The sequence below is a fragment of the Theobroma cacao genome, chromosome 6 (genome assembly GCF_000208745.1).
Source record: "Theobroma cacao cultivar B97-61/B2 chromosome 6, Criollo_cocoa_genome_V2, whole genome shotgun sequence".
In the NCBI taxonomy this organism is placed as follows: Eukaryota; Viridiplantae; Streptophyta; class Magnoliopsida; order Malvales; family Malvaceae; genus Theobroma; species Theobroma cacao.
In genome coordinates this window covers 24261524-24283187 of record NC_030855.1, presented here as the reverse complement: position 1 = coordinate 24283187, position 21664 = coordinate 24261524, and the positions used below count along the sequence as shown (strand labels likewise).

Genomic DNA, 21664 nt, shown 5'->3' with positions numbered 1-21664 from the left:
AAAGTAAGGCGTAAAGTCAAGTTAGCTATCATGTCTGCATTAAAAGCACGTGCTCCATTCCCATTAACGAAAAGGCGCAAAAAAAAAAAAGGGAAGACCCCACTATTGCTGCACCCAACGGCGGCTTTGGTCGCCCTGTCACTCACCTCCCTTCACCCTTATCCATCGAATCCGGTCCGACTCTGTATGAACCGGATAAGATCGAACGGTTAGCAACACTTGCAACCCACTTCCGTTCAAAACTTCCTGCTAATCCGACCCTTAAGCATGGGCCCACATCAAGTTGTCATCGGCCCTACTCTGCCCTTGATGTCAAGGAAAAAGGCGATGAGGGAAGATTTGTTTGCTTTTGGGGTTAGTGGGTAGTCACAATCTTGATTCCAATTCACGAAGATTAAAAGGCCATCTCTACTTCTTCTTGTCAAGTTGGAGGAGTTGAACAGCTAATTAATCATTACTTAATTACGAATTATGACTGTAAACAATGTAAGTAAAAAAATGATATAAATATGTAAGTTGACAAATAAAGAATTGACAGCATTTTCACTTGTCAGCCGTTCACTGAATTTAATAGCAGGAAAAAAGAGGAATGTCTTGTTGGCTTCATACAATGCACTTCCTGAAAATCCCTGGAAGGATTAGATTCTGGTCTATCAATTTAGATCACCAAATCTGGTGTATTAATTTGATAATGTCCCACCCCTATGTACCTTTTTGATCAATTACTTGTACCAATGAGTTGCAATTCCATATTAAAAATGTGAGTAGAAAATGCATGCATCTCCACTGCTTTGTCTGTTATCATACCAAACTCTATTGCTACTACTATTATTATTATTATTATCATATAAAATTTTTATATTTTTATTAAACTCAATCTTTTGATATTAAATTAAATAAATTTTGATAATTAATTGTTATTTTTTATGTTGATCTATTGTTCAAGATGCATGCAAACTTGTCATAGTTAGGTAGTATTTAGTATGAGAGATATGGGAGTTAGAGTTGTCAATATGAGTTGGCCCAGTTTAGCTCAGTCCAAGCCCTTGTGAGTTAAGAAAATATGAGTCAGATCGGGTTAGTTCATTTTTTATATGAACCATAAAAATCTTAACCTAGTCAACCCTTTACTAGCCCATGGGCTGAGTTGGGTCAACTTAATTTTTAATTTTTTTTAAAAAATTATTTTTATATTTTTATAATAAAATTATTTTATAATTTAATTTATAAATTAAAATTATTAATTTGATAAGTATAGGTTAAACACATTAAAATATATAAAATAAATAATATTATTAATAATTAAATTATTAATCTTATATAATTAAATACATAAATTATTAAAATTAATTAAATTTATTTTATTTTTTTAGCCCACAAGATTGGCCCACCCCAACCCACTATTTTGGTGGGCTTACCCATTTAGGCCCAACTTAAATATGGGCCTAAATTTTTAAGCCCAACCCATCTCATAATTGATAAAAATATATGGATCGACCTAATGGGTCAGATCCATTTTGACAGGTATAATGGGAGCACATTTCTTGTAGTGTATCTAATTAAATTAAATTACATTACAATGTTTGTTTTACAATAAACTACTGTAATTTAATATTGCAATGCAATCACCTTACAGTGAAAGGGATATAATGTGATTGCAATTCAAAACCAATGTAATCACATTACATTGTACTTTGTAATATTATTAAAAACATTTTTACCATTCAATTTTATTATTTTATTAAAAATACTGTGTAATGTTATAATTAAAATAAAATATATAATATAAGAATTATAAATTAAAATAAAATATAAAAAATTAAAAATCATATAATATATGTAAAAGAACTTAAAATAAAATATATAATATAAAAAAATATATTAAAGAAATGAAAATAAAACATAAAAGATTATAATAAGAAATGAAAATAAAATATATGATATTAAAAATATATTTAACATGTGATATTATATAAAAATTAACAATAAAAATATAAGCATATTAAACTTGATTTTTAATAAATAGGGATAATTTTAAAAATTAACATTACATTCCCAATAAAGTACTTATAAACCAAATGCTACAATATTATGTTACTTGCATTTTAACCATTATTTTACTTATATGTCAAATACTGTAATGTTATTTTATTTACAATCACATTACTTGTAATTATATTATCTGTACTCATATTATATTGTAAAATATCAAATATCACCTTAAACGTCACCTTAAAATGAGTCCATCACATCATTTCACGTGAGATATAAAATGATAAGTATTATTTTAATAAATGATAAATAATTAACTATTAATTATAATAATTTATTTAACTCAAAAGCTTGATTTAATATAATAAATAAACATTTATTTAAATTTTTTAAATAATTTGAAGATATTTTTAAATGTTACTATTAGTTTTGGTCAGAAGATATGGGAAAACTCCTTCACGGTTGGTTTAACTTTCTTTCATTCTTAAATCCTTTTTGTCTCCCCCCTTGTAGGATATTCCTTTTTTTCCCCATGTGAATTGTGATGTTCACATTATACGTACAGACATCTTTTACTTTATATGAAAAATTAAAAAAGCATGAAAAGAAAGATCATAATGTTTGCTCTGTTCAAATTAAGGGGTCTCGGCCCACAGTCAATAGCAAATTCAGAATTTTATAAAAAGTAATCATATATATTTATTTATAATAAAAAAATAAAAAAATACGGATGATTTTGACTGCGCCTCTGTTTCATAGTGTTTATTAAGGAAAAAGAAAAAGAAAAACACTTCACTCTTAGGAAATAAACAAGTAACAATAAAATTCAATTATAATTAAACATTTCTTCGTACAAAGACTATAATACATCCTCCTACATTAAAAGTAGTAAAAAAAATGAAAAAAAGAAACGGATGTTCATATATGTTCAAAAGGACGTAAATGCCCATGTCTATCATATCAAAAATTCGGCTTCCCAAGGCCAAATCTGGTCTTTTTTCACCTAGAGAACGGAGCAGTTGCACACCGGCAGCTACTCCGACAGAAGATAGAAGCAACAGAATGGGCCAGGCCCAACACTATGGCCACCTTCACTTGACCCCGCTTGGGAATCGGACGGCCAGCGATTCTCTGAGAGTAAATCCCGCCGTTGATCATTGCCCTCCTTGTACCAGCCATATCTAATAGGTGTTTTTTTGCTGATATAACGTCTTCGAAGAGTTTAAGGTTGGAGTGGCGAAGTAGACAGAAGTACTAAAGGCTGTGGTGGTATGTCTGAATTTCAGTCTGGGTGTGGTTGCCAGAAAGGTTTCCTTCTTTCCTTTATATAGAGGTGGCCACCCCTAGGTAACGGCTGCGCTTGGGAGTGTAACATTTTATGTCGGATTTGACCTCCTGCTTTTACATAGCTAAGTGGACTGGATGGTCCACAAACCATGGGCAGCCAAGTAATTGAACATAGGAATCAGAGAAAGGATATGCTTGAAAGTTCTTGAGGATCACGTAAAAGATTATTTTATTAGTACAAGTTTTCAGTTGCCAAGTTGCATATTGGTCACATGGGCTAATTCTTTTTTGACTAGGTTCAAGGAATCAATGCTTTCAAACCAGACCCTACTGTCACTGTTACTATCATTGCTTTCTGAATCAGAAACGGCGTCACCCATTTTCTTCCCCCACCCAAGTTTTTTTGGGGGCAGTCTAAATAAAAATGAGCCATGGATCTACATAGATAAGTCATTATCATATTATAAAAATGCATAACCATGTCATCTCCTTTTCGAAATTGACGTTAATATCACGAGACCATTATTTTATAAAGACTCATTTAATAAACCCATAAGGTTCATGTTTTATTTTCTTTAAAAATATCTCGACGTTTTATCACCATAAATTGTTTGTGTCGAATTTAATTAAGATTTGTTCTTATATTACATTTTTCACAAAACCATTATTTTTTTAAAAAATCTAATTCGATAAAAAATATAAAATATTTATAATTTTTTTAAAATTATCTAAATCACTTGAATGCAGAGGCGAAGGGAGGGAGCTAGTCGGACCTCGTCTCTCAAATTTCAAAAGTTTATAATTTTTTTTTTGTTTTAAATATTTATAATTTTATTTTTTAAAAAAAAATTAAAATTTCATTCTCTCAAATATTAATTTTTTTTTTACTCTCTCAAATTTAAAATCCTAACTCCACCATTACTTAGGTGTGACATTTACTTATAAAAGAAAGCTTCTTCTATGTTCTAATTTGCACATGAATATTATTTTCATGAAAGTTGGGGGATTCAATGTATAAATAAAAAAAATTCAACTTTCCATTGGAAAAAGACAGGACTCGCTTGAACTTTGAAACTGACCTCATGGACCGGCGGGTGACAACATGCGGGACCTTGGCTTACACCATGGCTGACATAAGGGTGACTGGCTGCGCGAGCTCGACTGAAAGAACAGAAGACAAAGGTACATTGAATTGAGACTTTTTCCTGGTCTCCAACTTTAGAGGGACCGGGTGAAACTATAACCAATAACTGCTAGTTTTGGTTTTGTTTTATTATTGGTGTCGTGAGATAACCGATAACGGCTAGTTTTGGTTCTGTTTTATTATTGGTATCGTGAGAAAACCTACTTGTGCCACAAGGCTGAAGTCCGAGTCGTGACTCATTTTCAGCATTAAAATAATTTATTTCTCTTCCACTACGTAAACGATTGATGATGGTGATGTAGCTTTGAAAAGTATATTACTTGGGAACCAAATTTCAAATGTCTTGAGAAGTCTGTGTTGGGCACGATATGAATTCAAGATTCCGAAAGGATAAGGGTCATCCTTTACCAACAATCCTAAGTTCTATAATTTGTTCTTATACTTTTCCATTAATGCAGCATCATCAGGGGGGCCAGTTTCTAGAAAAAAAGAGAGCGATTTAATAGGTAAGATTTCGGCTTAAATGTAAAAAAAAAAAAAAAAGGCTTTTGAATTGCTTTCATTTATGCAATCATGTCTTTACTGAACAATCTTTTAATAAAAAATTAACAATTAAAAAAATATCAATTAATATTTTTTATTTATATGACATATGACGTGATCAATAATAATTTTTATAAAATAAAATATATAATGATGTCGTATGTCACGTGAATAAAAATATTAATTAATATTAAATTTGATAGTTACTAATACTTCATTAGAGTTAAGAACTTGTGTGAGCACAAATTAAAAAACAGGATTTAGGTATCAACAAAAGAGAAAAAAATAGAGATTTTTAACCTTTAAACGCTCTCTTAATAATACTGAACTCTTATAAGCCTGAATTTTGGAAATTACTGGAGTCATATGTAGGCTTTGCTGTAACCAATTCGCCGATGCTTTTGATCTTTTAGGGTACAAGCATCCATACTGTCGCTGTCACACGGGAGCCCCGCCGTTTTGGGTTGGATGAAGAGCTTCGGTACTCCATAAATGGACCCATTTCTCAGATCATGGAAGCCCACAGATATAACCCATCTGACAATTCAACTGGGCATAGTTTAAGTGGGCTCAGATTGCAACCTTAAATTCAATGCTTCATTCTTTGGGCTTCAATTTAGGAAAAAAAGCAGTAGTAATTCACAAAAATGGGAAGTTTTCTTATTGTCATGATGAAGATGATGATATGATGATGATGATGATATGATGATGATGATATGTGATGTCTAATTAACTAATCACAGCTATTCTATTATCAAGGAGAGCATAACAAGTGGTATTAGAACGGAGTTAATCTAGATTCGATTCATGTCAAGCATGTTTGAAAGAGAAGCAGACAAAGTGATCATGGTGTGAAAATGTCATTCTAATAAACGTGTATGGAGGTGAGCCAACTCGGTAAAGCCAAAGGGAAAGATCTGTGAATCAGAAACCAGGGAAGGAGTTACATGTTTATTCAGCTTTTTATTCCAAATATGAACATTATCATGAAGCACCAAACGTCATGATAACGAATTGCTGAAGTAGGCTTGAAAACCAACTGAATGATTCATGGCTTTCCAAGGGAAAGATAAGATAAAAAATTAAAGGTGTGTTTCATTCAAGTAGTATTGCTTGATTGAAACTTGTGTAGTCTTTGTTTTTTTGGTCCCTTTAATGTAATACAATTATGGTCTCTAAGATAAGAGGCCGAGTCTCCCTGCTGAAAATGGCCTGATAAATCCAAGCACAGTGCATGGACGGTTGTCCATAACGTTATTTCTGATAGGGAAAATCTCCACATGCTTTTCCCACTCGAGCACTGCGGCTTCTAATGGCTTAATCGCTATCACTGGATATCAAGCAGTGGAAGGCAACTGAGGTTAGTGGGCACCATACACTGACAGTCGAGTTTATCCTTGCTTTGACAGAATGTTATTACTGTCATTTTTGCATGTAACATCATGGATCAGACTACTCTCTCCAGTCTCCCGTTTCACACATTAGACATAATTCTCTTTCACATGCTGCAGATGACTGTGGATGAATTAAACCACGAGCCATTATTTCCATGTCTTATTTGACATACAGGGGCAGCAAAGCACTCATATCTCTTACAGAAATGAGATGCCTGCTCCTGGATGTTTCATAGAACAGTGGAGACTCCCCAAGATAATTTTTTATATGTGAAATGCTGCAGATACTAAAGTTATAGTTTCAATCGTTAGGCACCACACAGCAACCAGTACAAGTTCTTCTTATTTTGAACTTGATTACTTTAGGGCTTTCCATTTTCTACATGATTCCCAAATATTTTAATCATTTGTCTGTATCACAAGAGCCAGAGATCAATCAAGACCGTGAACTCGATTATTGAAGGCCTTTTCTTTCTTTCAATGTTGTGCGACATATCAGAAACAGAAGGGGAAAAAAAAAAAACTGTTTTTAGCTTTTGTTTGCTAGTGAAGATACAGATTTCAGAGCTTGATCCATTTGGATATCAAATGCTGTTAATGCGCAAGCCTCTCAAATGAAAAGGAACGCTGCACTTTACATATAAATCTATAACGTATTGATGAAATCATGATGACACAATACCCCAAAACTTGCATTAAAAAACTAAGAAAAAAGGATTAGTGCCAAAAAGCTGTGGTGGATCCAAGAACAATTACGATGAAATCTCAGAGTTTTAATTAATGGAGAAGGTATTAACTCACTCTCCTTAGCCTTGGTGATTAGATGCTTGGTGACATTAATTCAGGTTAAGAGATTGGGGTGATGACCAATAGGAAGAGAGGCGTGCATAGCGAAGTCATGGGATAATTTTCCTTCCCTTAACTTGTGCTTATCCACCAATGAAATGAATGAGATCATAAGGGGTTCTTAAAGCCTTCTTTATAAAGATTTAAGGTCCATATATTCTTCAGGGGAAAGCGAAAGGGAAAGACTTTAATGTACATTTAAAGTAGTTAAATGCAATTCAAGAGATGGATTGGCAAGCTAGAAATGAAAGCTGCTGCTCTCCCTTGCTGACACAGCCAATTCATCCAAGCTGCTTTTGCATCACTATCTTGCTTGTGGCTGAACTAGGATACCTTTTAGTTTGTTTCAGAACAGAGACAAAGAGGCTAAAAACAGACACCCATCTCTCCCCTGCCAAGGAAAAATGGTCAATTTTCTCATGCTACACAACTATAACTATAACTTTAATGATAGATTAACAATGGACTCTAATTCCATAACTATATGAATATAAGAAGACAATATGGGATTTTCCTAACACCAGCATAATTTGGTACAAGTCTGTGACCTATGGAGGGTAAGTCTTGTTCATCTGCAACCATCCAATATTCTTATCGTGTTTGTATAGAAGCCTAACAAGAAAAAATTGGAAGTAAAAATAAGTGATAAATTTGTTGATTTAATTAAGTAATTAATTGATACGGGTATTTAGGCCAATCGTCTTTAAATTTGTTAGTTTAATTAACTTGAGCTGACTGATGGGTATATATATGTGTGTAACTCATAGCCAAAGCAAAGTAATCCAGACCACAGGAAAACCACAAAGAGGGAGACTGGGTATCTAATCACTCCACGATGCCTTTAAATTGCTCTAGCCTGGTTTTCAGAGTCCCACATATCCTGGGACAAACCAGAATAACCAACACCAAGAAGTTAACATCAACAACCTATATAGGAAACTGCTTCCCAAAGCATAGGAAAGAAACCCCCCAAAACAAGTCCTTCCACATTGTTTCTCAGTTGAAGTTTAACCAAAACTACTCTTCTTCTTCTTCTTCTTCTTCTTCAGTAATGGAAGACCATAGAAACCTTGCTCTTTCATCTCCAGGACCAGAAAAATATTCCAAGGAACTGGATGTTGCTGTCAGGGCTGTCCAGATGGCATGTTCACTCTGTCAAAAAGTTCAGGAAAGTTTGATTTCTAAAGCCAACAGTCCAGTTCATTCCAAGGATGACAATTCTCCTGTCACAGTGGCTGGTATTCCAATCACCTTTATGCTCTTTATTTCTTTTTCTGAATTGGGCTCTCGACAAAAATGCTGTTTTTTTATTTGCTTTTGTTGGTTCTTGATTTTATGTTTCATGGTTATATTTAGTTCCTGTATTCCAAGGCTTCTTTCCTGTTTATTCTGCATATTTGATGGTTCAATGTATTACAAATTGTTTTATGAAGATATTTGATGTTATTACTTTATTAATCTTTTGTTAACAATCTATTGGCACTTTAAATTAAGACTTTTGACAAGGATTAGATATCTACAACTAATAATGATCACAGATTCCATTTAGTTTTTAATAAATTATGAGTGGGAGGAACTGTAACAGATCACCAAGTAAGTGGGGAGGAATGTCGTGTCTTTTAACAGCCAGTGTTGCTGGACCATTCAGGCTAACTCCATCCATTCATTCATGGTAAATTGTGACTGTTATTCCTGGTTGCTGAGAAAGGAAAGATAAGTAGGCCCGTCAACATAAGTAACTGCATATCTTACAACAAATTGATGATTACTGGACTAATAATTCTTTTTCAGGAACTTGCCAAAATATCAAGTGTCACATTGTTCTGTAATGCTGCTATTATACCAAATTCCTGGGGACTTTTTCAATATTTGGGCATTATATAACGAGTTTGCATATTTTGGCAGGATCACCTTGTTATTGACTTATGCAGCATCAGATTAAAGCAAATGTGGTGTAAAAGTAGTCAAGCCACTTTATTTTAATTTACTTGTTTTTAATTGAGATCAACCTTCTGGTTTATAACTTGTAATTCCTGGAGAAGTGAACAAAGTTTCATGTTTGATTTGAGTAGTTTTCTACTAATCACAACATTCTAGATTGCCTAATCAGCTTGGTTATGCTACGTAAACAGATTGGAGTGTTCAAGCAACGGTAAGCTGGATACTTTCTGAATCCTTTGGGCGTAGAAATGTGTCTATGCTTGCTGAAGAAGATGTTCAAAGCCTCTCTAAGACTGATGCAACTGGCCTGTTAGATGCTGTGGTGAAAACAGTGAATGACTGTCTAACTGAGGCACCACTTTTTGGGCTTAAGGGTCCGGAAACGCCACTTGGGAGTTCAGATGTTCTTGAAGCCATTAGTCGATGCAATTCAAATAGAGGTCCTACTGGAAGATTTTGGGCACTCGACCCTGTTGATGGAACATTGGGGTTTGTACGTGGTGATCAGTATGCTGTTGCTTTAGCATTAATAGAGGATGGAGACGTTGTGCTTGGTGTTCTTGGTTGCCCAAATTATCCGATGAAGAAGGAGTGGCTAAGTTATCACCATCGCTATCACAGAATTATATCTAAATTGACCCCACCAGCATCTGAATCATGGGATAAAGGTTGTGTGATTTATGCAAGGAAAGGTAGTGGTGAGGCTTGGATGCAGCCTTTATGCCAGAAGAATAAGCTGCTAGCCTGGCCAAACTCTGCAATACCTGTTCGAGTATCCTCCATTGACAATCCAGCATTGGCTACCTTCTGTGAACCAGTTGAGAAGTCAAATTCAAGCCACTCCTTCACAGCAGGATTAGCTCATAGTGTTGGGCTTAGGTGCATATTATTTTCATTTTTATTTGATTTCCGAACTATATATTCCAATCACCAGAATATGTTGACTTTCAAAGAGGAGGGATTCACATTTTTTGTTTTCCCCTTTACAAATATTTAAAATCGAACTACATATAACACAACATTAAATTGAGTTATATATTGATTGTTTGGTGACTTGTCACCAAACGGGACTTGGTTCCTGGGTTACAAGGCATGGCTAGCACAAATATTATAGAAAAAGGTTAAAATGGATGACAGAAAGCAAGGAAAGAGTTGTAGGATTCTTTGGTCATGACTTGGAGCTAGTTCATAAAAATGACATGCTTCAGCTGTGTAACAACAAATATTATTTTTTTCAAATGCAGGAAGCAACCTCTGCGTGTATACAGCATGGTGAAATACGCAGCCATAGCTCGAGGGGATGCTGAAATATTTATGAAGTTTGCCAGGACTGGATACAGGGAAAAGATATGGGATCATGCAGCTGGTGTGATTATCATGCAGGAGGCTGGTGGTGTGGTAACTGATGCAGGAGGATCTCCTCTGGACTTTTCGAAGGGTATATACTTAGAAGGTCTTGATCGAGGTATAATTGCTTGTTCCGGAGCCAAACTACATGAAAAAATCATCAGAGCTGTTGATGCCAGCTGGAACTCCTCCTGTCTATAATCATTTTACCTTATACATTGATTACTAGAAAGCAATATGCTTGATAAGAGTGAAGATGCTATGAAATAGTCTTTATGTTTATTTCTGTTTGTGAAGCTCAAGATATCAGGCTGCTTGAGCATCAACCGAGAGTTGGATTTCATTTTAAGTTGTTCCCCCCCTGTATCAATGCCACTGTAAATATTTTGCAACAAGTACATTAAGAATTAATGTTCAAAAAGTTTTTTCAACTCCCATAGAAGTTGCAAGGAACGCATGGTTACTAGCAGACCTGCTGGTAGTGACAGTACTAGCAGCAGCTCAGAGTATTTTCTTTTTTTTTAAGTCTGATATGAAGGGAAAACCTGAGCCAGTAATTTGAGAGAGTGGAATATTGATAAGATTGTGCTAAATTTCTTCAAGGGCTCATGCTTCAATTGGTATAAGCCAATTAGGCAAGTACGTCTACAATATTCAAATGAAAGAAGCTATGGGCTACTACTGTTGCCTCGGCAGAGGCTTGGTGTGCAGCAAGTGCTGCACCAACGGTTCAGAAGGCTTGAAGCCACCGTCCGCCATTATAAATAGAAAGAAGAAAACTGGGAAAGGCCTGCTATCCTATAATGAATCCACTGTCATAGCTGGGCTCATGAATGCTGCACTGAGCCCCTCAACCACCTGGATTCAATTCGTTCAAGTATAGGGTCATTCAAGCTAGAACCTGTTGAATAGTTTATAATATGTGTTGAAAGATAATTATTCGGATGTGATTATTTAAAAATAAATATAATTTTTTTAAAAATAATAAAATAAAAATAAATAAAAAAATAATTATTTACAACAAATATAATTATTAAAAGTTGTAAATAAATCTGTTGAAATACAACAGATATATTTATTAAAAATAAAAAAAATATATTTATTGAAAGACAACAGATACAACCTCACCATTCTGTTAAAAAACTTGTTGTATCTGGAGAGTTTTTATACGAATCTCCATGGTAGGCCTCAAGCTTTACTTTCTTCTCTTTTCTTCTTCTACTAATTTTCTAACAGAACCTACCCCCTCAGCTACTAGCTAGCTAGCTCGGTATCACCGACAAGGCATCGACTACCTATGACTTTTTGAGCCCAAACATTTTTGTTCTTTCCTTCTGTATCTTTTTAATGAATACAACAAAATAAACTTTGAATAAAGAGTTCAAGGGACACCAAAATTCTGACCTTCCTTTAAAAGGATAATCACTATCTATTTGTTAGAGATGGCTGCATCTTTACCGTCTTTAATCATTCCAATGCAACGTGTCCATATATTGACTTTAATCATTCCACCATTACACTGAAAATAAATAAATTAGTCGGTGGAATCGAGTATACAACTTAGTGGCTCTGAGTTGGTTGGCAAGGCCTGTCATTTTCTCTGGAAATTGCAGCATCCAACATAAAATGGTTTTGACTTCTTTTTAACTTAATTCAACCCAATGCTCTTCTAAAACAGTCACAAACAAGTGAAACTTGCAAGGATTCCCATGTGTAACATGTAAAGATTAATGGCTGCAATTCAGATTCAAATAATCTATACACATAATTCATCAGTTGCCTATCCATGTGCCATTACTTCTGCTCCTTGTGATGATGCATACAATGATTCAATGGTTCCTCTTGAAGGAACCGGGAATTGTGAAAGAGACATGGTCAGGTAATACAAAATTCAAGACCCGTTGGAAAGTAATCCCCTCACCTAATTTGATTGAACATGTGTTGGTGTTAACACGTTGTAGACACAAAAATTCTGAAAAATAGACAGATCTGGTGATGATATTTCAATGAACATTAATGAGGCCATTCCGCCTTATGGTTGCAGCCGCGCATTCAAAGAGTTTATGTAAAACCATTGAAAACAATAACCCAAGTTACGTACCATTGATTGCAAATGAGCAATCCATGGATACTGCAGGGACAGACAATTTTGACTTAAGAAAAAAATTTATAGTAATTAAGATGGGATGGTTCTTCCTTGGTACAAAGGGGTGATGTCCTAATAGTCAAGAGCTATAAATAAGTAGGTGGGGAAATATTGGATGTACTGAAGGATATTTAGTAAGGCATATCTGTATAGATGTGATCGATCAAATGCCAAATTGGGATTCAATGGCCGGCCCCCTCCCCTTATCGGGTTCCTGTTCCATCTGTGGGACTATAGCTGTACTTTGGCATTCAATGATCCCTAGCAACTTGCTCCATTCATGTCCAGCAACTAGTTGCAAGCTCCACTACTGAACCCTTCCCCATCTTCAGACTGTTATAAGAAATCATGTCATTTCTAGCCAGCAGGTGTAAGAATCTGCAACCATGCCAAACCTCTGGTGCACCAAAAGATAACAAAGGCTAAGTCAGGTAGCTAAATGCTGTAAGAGGGTGGATCATGCGAACCAGTCCCATTGCATCTAGTCTAAGCAGAAAATTCATAGAATCAGTGTAGAGGCAATATTTTCTTGTTGTGCGGTCTGCAGATATGCATGCAAGCATTTTGATCCAGAAGTATCCATCATCTTTAATGAGTATTGTTGATTGGAAGTTCAATGCATTTAAGCCATGTTTGAGACATGGCAATAAATTTGCTTATTTTGATTTCTTTCTCCAGTACAATCCCATAAATTTCCTTTATTGCTGAGTGGCAAGGGTTGGGTATTCGGTACTTGACAGTACCATATAATTAATTAATCTCCTTCCAAATTTGAATAAAATAAATTTTAACTTTTTTGGGTGATTATTAAGTCGAGACAATGAATAATTATGCCCCCTTATTGATCAATTTTGTTAAACTAGCATTCTTAATTATTGCATATTAGTATTTAGTATAATCAATGCTATATATACGAATATTAATAGAATTTTTTTTCTTTTATTCGTTGTCTATCTCGTTTTATAATTCTGCATCACATGCTTTTTAAATTTTTCATATCTTAGAGTTTAAAATTAGGATTTGATCGATAATATAGAATTAGATACATGATGCAAAATTATATAAAAAAAAGGTCCAAATAAACATCAAATGGAAACAGAAGATTCTTATACATACATGTACAAGTATTTGTTAAAAATATTATTTTCGTAAACATTTTCCTTATTTGTTCATAGATATTCATGAATGCTTCACTTCTGGAGGATAAAAGGATAATTCAAATTCAAGTATAGTTACAGTTAGTAATCCATGTGCAAACGTGGATAGCAATTTCTTCCACTGTTGCTTGCTGATGGCATAGGCCTTGATTGTCAATGCCCCTCCTTTATGCAATGGTAACCCGCACTCCATCCATCAGCATCATGCTACATTTTAAGTTCCCAGCCAATTTTTGCCCAGAGTTGCCTAATCACATGGCCAGATCCTGTTTTCAAAACAGTTTTATCCCAAGTTGTTTTTATCATTTTTCATTGTCTAACAGAGGAAGAAAATCAAGCCATGGCTGATATCTCTTGCATGCTAACAAAGTTTGGGACTTTTCAATCTGAGTCCATGAGTGAAAACATAACCACAGAATCCAAAGTAAAAGATCTGTGGAGTAGTTTTTAAGTATTTTAGCTTTGTACTGTATATATACTATAATATAATTCTAATTTCCTTCTTAAAGAAAGAAATTATTACCCTTTCTCCTGTTCATTCTTTTTCCTGAAATTTGAGCATAATATAATACATCCCATGATGTGTATGAGGCTTAAATTCTCTAATCATTGGACAAAGAAAGAAATTTATCTCTTGTTTGCAATAGTAATCGAGGGGTTTAAAGAAATTTTTAAAGTAGAGAAGAAAAGGTGGTATCACTAAACGAAGACAGGGTCATAATTGCGCCCAACCTACTCATTCATGGAGGACCCTCTATCCTCAACTGTCACCAACACTAGCTCTCTCTTTCTCTCTGCATAAATGACTTCCTTTCACCCCCACTTACCCACTTAAATATTCCTGCACTGCAACACTTTCATCTCTCCTCATCACAATCTTCAAAAGAAAAAGAGATAAAAAATGAATCCCAAAATCAGCTTCATCCTTGCAGTTCTGCTAATCACAGCTTCACTCTGTGCAGCAGCAAGGCTTGACTCATTCGAACCCTTATCATTTGATCAAAAGCACAGCAAAGGCAGCAACAACAAAGGTGGTGGAAACAATGGTGGGATTGGCGGGTTCTTTGGTCCAGGACCTGGCTTTGGGGACATCCCAGGGTTTGGAAAAGGGTGGGGAAACGGTATCATAGGTGGTGGCTATGGAGCTGGGTATGGAGGTCCTAATGGAGGGTACTCAAAAGGCGGTATCATTAGGCCTACCGTTGTTTGCAAAGAAAGGGGTCCTTGTTACAACAAGAAGCTGACCTGCCCTGCTAAGTGCTTCACCTCTTTTAGCCGATCAGGGAAAGGGTACGGTAGCGGCGGCGGTGGCGGTGGCTGCACCATGGATTGTAAGAAGAAATGCGTCGCTTATTGTTAAAGAGCGTAATATAATATATAGTACTTGCTATAATCAGTAGCTACGTAACTATGTATGATTATAGATGAGATCCATGCGGCTTTAATCAAATCATATAGTAATATATATATATATATATATATATATATACGGAGTATTTGATGTAAGAGCTTCTATGATTTGAGTTTTCCTCTTTGTTCTTCTCTCGATCTCTACAATTTTACTGCTGGGATCAACTATCAGATTAATATAAATAAATGAAAACGAGAGAGAGTATGCTTATTAGTTTCTTACTTCTTAATTTAATGTGAAATTTGTACTTAATTTATCGACTTTAGTTGGCAGTTTCGGGGAAGGAAATGCAGTACCATCTTCTTTTTCCATGTTTGCAAGCATTTAAAGAGATGTCGAGTTTGCAGGATATAGCTCTGGTGAGTTGAATTCTGCTTTAGCCGGCAATGACTCCTCCCCTAACATTTCTTTCCCTCCTGGAAAGTGCTTCTTGAGGATCAATAGCCTTTGCTTGCTATCCTTGGTCGAAATCCTATTCTTCGTCAGAATTCAACAATCTGCTATGGAAATTTGCTAGAAATTTACTAATGCCCTGCCAGGTTCACCTCCATCATTGTCTAAGTCCCCTGGAAAATGATCCAGGACATGTCCTTTCCTCCTTACATATTTGGTAGGCCCCAAAGGTCAATTCTATATGTATATGATACCGATGGTCCTATTCCTGAGGCTTCTTAGCTAGGCATAACACCGCCAACTAACCCAGAAATGAAACTCTTTCTCTATATAGAATCAATTCATACATGAAAATCATGTTTTTAAGTCTTGCACAAGGTGTCTGATAATTCAAACTCCAGAGTAAAAAAAAAAAAAAAAAACTTTACAGAAAGTAGCACTCAGAATAAAGTTACAGAGAATATGTGCAACAAAAGCCAGGATCCAGAGATAACAAGCTGTATCTGCTCCTTCCCTGGCAAAGTGCATATAAACAAGTAGAATCCACACGCGAGTGTTTTACCATATACCCCGTTGCTGCTAGCCTGTGCCATTATATGGCAGCCCTCATAGCTCCTCTCGCAACCTCACGCTTCATCTCGGCGGCTTTACCGCTGCCACGGAAATACATGTATACTTGCTGCAATGCAAACAGCAAACGGGATGTTAGAAATCCCATACAGTATGTGTATGTCAGTTTTGCAACAAATTACGTTGGGCACTGAACAAACCTGGATAACCCACATGCTTACAACTGATTCAACGCAGAATAATGCAAAACCAACGAAGTAGAAGATCTACACAAACAAAAAGAAATTTCATCAAAATGGTCAAGAAAATATCTTTCTCAACTTTTTGGTTAACAGAAAATGCAATCACAATGGCCAAGCCTTCAATGGTACAAGCAACATTCTTTCCGTACCCAGCTATCCCACTTAACACAGCATGTAATCAATTTCTGCTACAGATTAAGCAAATGCTCAACTGTTTTAATGACAAAACCCAATTGTGGTATTAAAATTTTTGCTCAGGTTTAAGCATATACTTACCCCAACCAAAGCATGTCCATCGATAAGATCTACTGCAGGTAGGATCCCGCTGTATGGGACAAAACAGCATTAGTAAGATATAGGGTCAAAAAATTGCAGTACAATACCAATTTTGCATCTCCAATACTTGTAGTATATTGGCATGCCACTGAGATAATAGTTGATCAGTATCTCATATTTGAAGTAGAAGATTTGCAAATATGGACAATGGACTTTTTTGTAGGATACTATGTCCTCAGTGCATCATGTCTACCCTAATGCACTGATGTACTTGCAAATAAAGACAGATAGATGCAAGTCACTTTTGTCCAACTTCAATAAAGATTGCCAAAGATAAGTTAAAAATAGTTTACGAACATACGTGAGTGATTTCCCTCTAAAAACTATAGGGGGAGCCACCGCAGCAAAGATGCAAAAGCCGATGTGAAGCTACAAACAGGAAAAAAGAGGAATAAAAGAATCAGTATCTACCAACTCCTAGAAAAGAAACATATCCATCAGGAGAAACATGAGATATTACCAAATAAAAAAGGAAGAACCATCCAAACCTCAAAGCACTTTCCTTCCTGCATAATAGTCATAAGGTAAGAAAATAATTCAAATTCATATAAGGGCTTATTACCAAGTGCAAGGAACATGAACAGCCAGATTAAGAAGCAAGCAACAGAAGTTGGCATTGAAGCCAATCCAACATTTAAAAGAAAAAAGGGCAAAAATGAATAGCGATAATAGAAAAAGATTGGAGTATATTAAGTACCTACAAGCACAATACAGTGGGCAAAAATGAATAGCGATAATAGAAAATGATTGGAGTATATTAAGTACCTAAAAGCACGATACAGTGGGCGATACCACAATACATAGGCTCCTGGGACCCCTGCTATGAAGTAGATAACAGCCAAGAACCAGATCCTCACACCTAAACAATAATAAATAAGGTAAAACAAGATAATATTTATATTCAAAAGCAAAAACAAGAAATATGGAAATACATTTCTAAACTAACCTTCCCCTTTGATCCATGCTGTAGTAACAGCTATGATGTTCCATAGAAGGCACAGACACAATCCTGCATCGAATCACAACACATCACCCAACTGTCAGTCATCCGTTGGCTTATACGAAAGCCTTTTGCAACTAAATAGTTAACAAAGTAAAAGCATAGTACAAATAATCATCCATTGGAATCTATCAATGAATACAACTTCATATCAATATGGCACAAATTTTCAATAACACACATTGAGCAATGCTTAGATGCACTATGCATAGAACAAAAGAAAAAAAAAAGTAGCAATTAGTGTTCAAAAAAGACTTACCTAAAAATGTCGAAAATGCAACATACTGCAATCTTTGTAGATGAATTGGTATTTCATTTGCAATATCATGATGAATGATGGGAAAAAATGGCGGCCAATTTTTCTCTTCCAGAACAATTCCAGCTGCAAAACAGAGAAGTCAAACTCTAGTTCATGGCAGAATGTAAGAGTTATTGACCATAAAAGAAAATAGAACCAGGTCAAATTATTTGGCAAAAGAATGTGATCTAGAACAAATATTGAATCTATGAGCAAAAATACAGAGACAGCAGACCCAGACTCAGCAAATGCTTATCAAAGACAGTCACTTCTTTCTTTTACTATTAATTAAAGGCGAGGATTAGATGCCATTGACTACAAACTGAACATCCAGATCTCAAACTAAAATCAAACCAACCAATTCATTAGCCCTGGAGAGACTCAAACAACTAGAAGTTATAGAACAGTGTGACTAGTCAAATTATAAAACGAAAAATGAAAGGTACCTCTTGCCGCTGCCTCTTCTTTCCGTTTCACTTCCTGCATGGAATAACCTGATCAGTGAAAATTGTAGGGATGCAATGATTTATGAGGTGTCAAAGGGCAGTAAACAAAATAAAGTTCTTGCTATTTATTTATGAAACAAACATGCATGAATGCAAACTTGCATCTTAAAACCATCCAAATAACTTAGTATGCTAAATAGACAGAGATAAAACATAACACATACCCCACTACAAACCTAATAGTGTCTTAATAGTTATTTTTAGGACAAGATCTATTGAGATATATTTGGCTTTTGTTACATCAGATTTTAAAATTGTGATAGCACATCTTGGGGAGCAAATTGAGAGAACAAAATCAAGTCTATAATCCTGTAGAATAAAAATGAATTCAAAATCATACAATTTCATCCACAACATACCTGCTCCCGCCTTCTCAATTCAGCCTCCTTAGCCTGGAGTTCCTTCTCCTTCCTCTTCAAATCCTAGATTTGAACAGTAAAACCAGAAAAATGAGATTCAACACTTAACCAAATTATGCAAATGGAATTTAAAGACAGGTCTTCACCAACCTGATAGTGTGATCCTCCTGAAGATGTATCAAGAGGAATGTCAATTGTTGCCTCGCGATCATAATTGAAACCAGCAGGTTCAGGAGGTAGTGGTGAAAGTCTAGAGTTTGATGCAGGTGGAGCGGTTGGATTATTCTGAAAATTAATTGACAATATGCATTCAAGAAGCAAGTAATATAAGAAATTTTTTCCGTACATGACCATATCACAACATATATAGCAAGCAACCTATTTTTTTCTGAATTAAATCATTATAAGCATTAAGCAAGTGCAAGCTAACTCCCAAAACTATCAGCATTACAAAGAGAACTCAGGCCCTAGGTTAATCACTACCTATTTTAGTTATCAAATTCTAGCAAGCTAGTAAAAAAATATGGAAATTCAGCATGCCCAAGGGATTGAAAAGTGGTAGTTTAGCACAAAATCACCTAAAGCTATGGTTTTAGATTGCATTGGTGACTACTTAGCATCCATGTCTAAAAGATAAACTCAAAACCTAGCTCTCCAAAACAGAGTTGATAACCAAATAAGAGGCAATCTCCAGAGACATCCAGAGGATGAGAAACAACCAAATCCACATGCTAAATTCCACACCTTTCACCTATTATCTAATCAGAAAAATCTTCTTAAACTGTTCCCTTGAAATTTTAGAAACAATAATTTAGCTTACCGTTGAAAATAGACCCCCACCAAATTTAGACTGCCCAGATGTCTTTCCTCTCACTGCTGGATCCTGGTAGAAATTAATTAAAAAAAAGATCATATTAGAAGAGAAGTTGTACAGCTTCCATAGACCAACTTATGGACAGATAAATCAAGTAATAAAGCCTGATAACGTGTCACATTCTGCATTTCATGGACTAAGGTTCATCTAAGTGCAAATATGAATTTCCCCTTCTGCCTAATCACCATAGCAGGAATTGCACATTTTGAAAAATATAGGTTAACGAAAGAGTTAATACTTAAGAAAAGATATCATTTCTCTCCGAATATCATAGATATATGATTGAAAAAAACATGCTGAAAACATTATCCAAATCACTTTCTCAAAATTAATAACAATAGCAGAAAAGCATAATGTCTTGGCACTAGGAAACTGCTTATTGGTTAAACAAATTGATGATGGATTCAGTAATTGAACAAGCTTGAATAAATTTTGTACTGTATTTAATGCATCTTCATTAACAAGAAAACACCTAAGTCACTTAAGCCATCACATCAGCTACAAAAACCAAGTAAAACACTTTCCAAAACCGAATTAAATCGAAATTCCAGATCAAATTAAAATCTCGAAGCGATCACAAGTCAACGGATACTCCGTTCCTAAAACTTTCACCAAAGCCGTAGAGAATTTCAAAATTCTTCAAGTATACCGCGACAGAGACACCATAATTGAACTTCAAAACTTCAACTCCACCAAAACATCGTTAAAGCCATAAAATGAAAAAAGAGAGAAAAGAGAAAGAGAAACCAACCGCGAAAGGATTAACTTCTTCTTCTTCTTCATCGAAAGGATTTTTATCGTAACGACCAGCCATCAGCGTAGGGTTTTCTTCTTTTTCCTCTGAAAAACCTTAAGAAAACAAACCGGAAATAGGATATATGATTAATATAACGAAGATCTAAACTATAGAGAGAGAGAGAGAGAGAGAAAGAGAGAAGCTTGTTGAAGAAGCAAATTGAATTGCTCAAGCTAAGAATTTGAAAGAAAAAAATGTTTTTTTTCCGTTCTTACAAAGCGAAGGCGAATTCTTCTAGAGAGAGAAACTTGCTTTCGCTGTGTGAAAAGAGATAGAGATAGAAATAGAAAGAGGAGTTGGACTTTTCGGTCAGCCAGCTTGTACTAATTTGCTGAAGTTGGCCGAAAAAGAAATTAACAGGAAACAGCGGGAAAAAAATAGAATAATCTTCCCCTTCTTACGTTACTGCTATGACTACTTTTCCCTTCTTTTTTTGTCTTTTCTTTGGATAATTATTTATTTATTAAATTGATTTTTTGAATTTTTGAACCGCAGCCGACCGATTATTCCTATGCCTTGTTTGGATTGAAATTTTAAAACCGGTACGATGATTTACGGATTTTAAATTATCATTAATTAATTAATAATTGATAAGAGATCATGTTGAGGGAAAATTCGTCTTTATTTGTCGGTAAGTTTTTTTGTCTGAATTATATTTATCGAATTTTAATTGTAATTTAGAATTAAAATGCGGCCGTTAATTATTAATGATGGTGAAAGGAAATGTGTTTTGAATACTAAAATGTCGAAGATGGAGAAGAGTTTTGGGTTCAAGATATTGGAAAAATCAAAAGGAATTAATTAATTAAATTAAAAAAGGACATTTAAAAATAAAAATAGTTGACTTGGCTACACGAAGAAAGAATGGAAACAGCATCGTCGAAACGTAACGTTTGGTGCGTCTTCCGTTCGTTGTTCTAGAATAACGTCCCTTTCGTTTTGCATCAATATTTCCTCCGTCGATATCTCTTTTTCATGAAAAAAAAAAAAGACAAAATAATAATAAGAATATTTAATTTGTTTTTATTTTTAGTTTTATGAATGTGACGTCATGCATGCAGACTTGAAGAAGTACAGAAATA

General features: G+C 34.9%; 3 protein-coding genes across 3 annotated transcripts; 2 read left to right on the top strand and 1 right to left on the bottom strand.

Moving 5' to 3' along the window:
* Positions 7974 to 10929, top strand: LOC18596926 (PAP-specific phosphatase HAL2-like). The gene is made up of 3 exons (XM_018123243.1): positions 7974 to 8444; positions 9339 to 10026; positions 10392 to 10929. The coding sequence occupies exons 1-3, from the start codon at positions 8042 to 8044 to the stop codon at positions 10693 to 10695; spliced, it is 1395 nt and encodes a 464-aa protein (XP_017978732.1). The 5' UTR covers positions 7974 to 8041; the 3' UTR covers positions 10696 to 10929.
* On the top strand, positions 14539 to 15425 carry LOC18596925 (putative glycine-rich cell wall structural protein 1). The gene has a single exon (XM_018123282.1). The coding sequence runs from the start codon at positions 14699 to 14701 to the stop codon at positions 15155 to 15157; it is 459 nt and encodes a 152-aa protein (XP_017978771.1). The 5' UTR covers positions 14539 to 14698; the 3' UTR covers positions 15158 to 15425.
* On the bottom strand, positions 15904 to 20909 carry LOC18596924 (secretory carrier-associated membrane protein 3). The gene is made up of 14 exons (XM_007025683.2): positions 20798 to 20909; positions 20538 to 20635; positions 19733 to 19795; positions 19063 to 19197; positions 18913 to 18975; positions 18494 to 18527; positions 18009 to 18131; positions 17696 to 17758; positions 17515 to 17608; positions 17210 to 17255; positions 17051 to 17118; positions 16690 to 16738; positions 16372 to 16437; positions 15904 to 16280 (listed from the first exon to the last, which is right to left on the bottom strand). The coding sequence occupies exons 2-14, from the start codon at positions 20598 to 20600 to the stop codon at positions 16194 to 16196; spliced, it is 954 nt and encodes a 317-aa protein (XP_007025745.2). The 5' UTR covers positions 20601 to 20635; positions 20798 to 20909; the 3' UTR covers positions 15904 to 16193.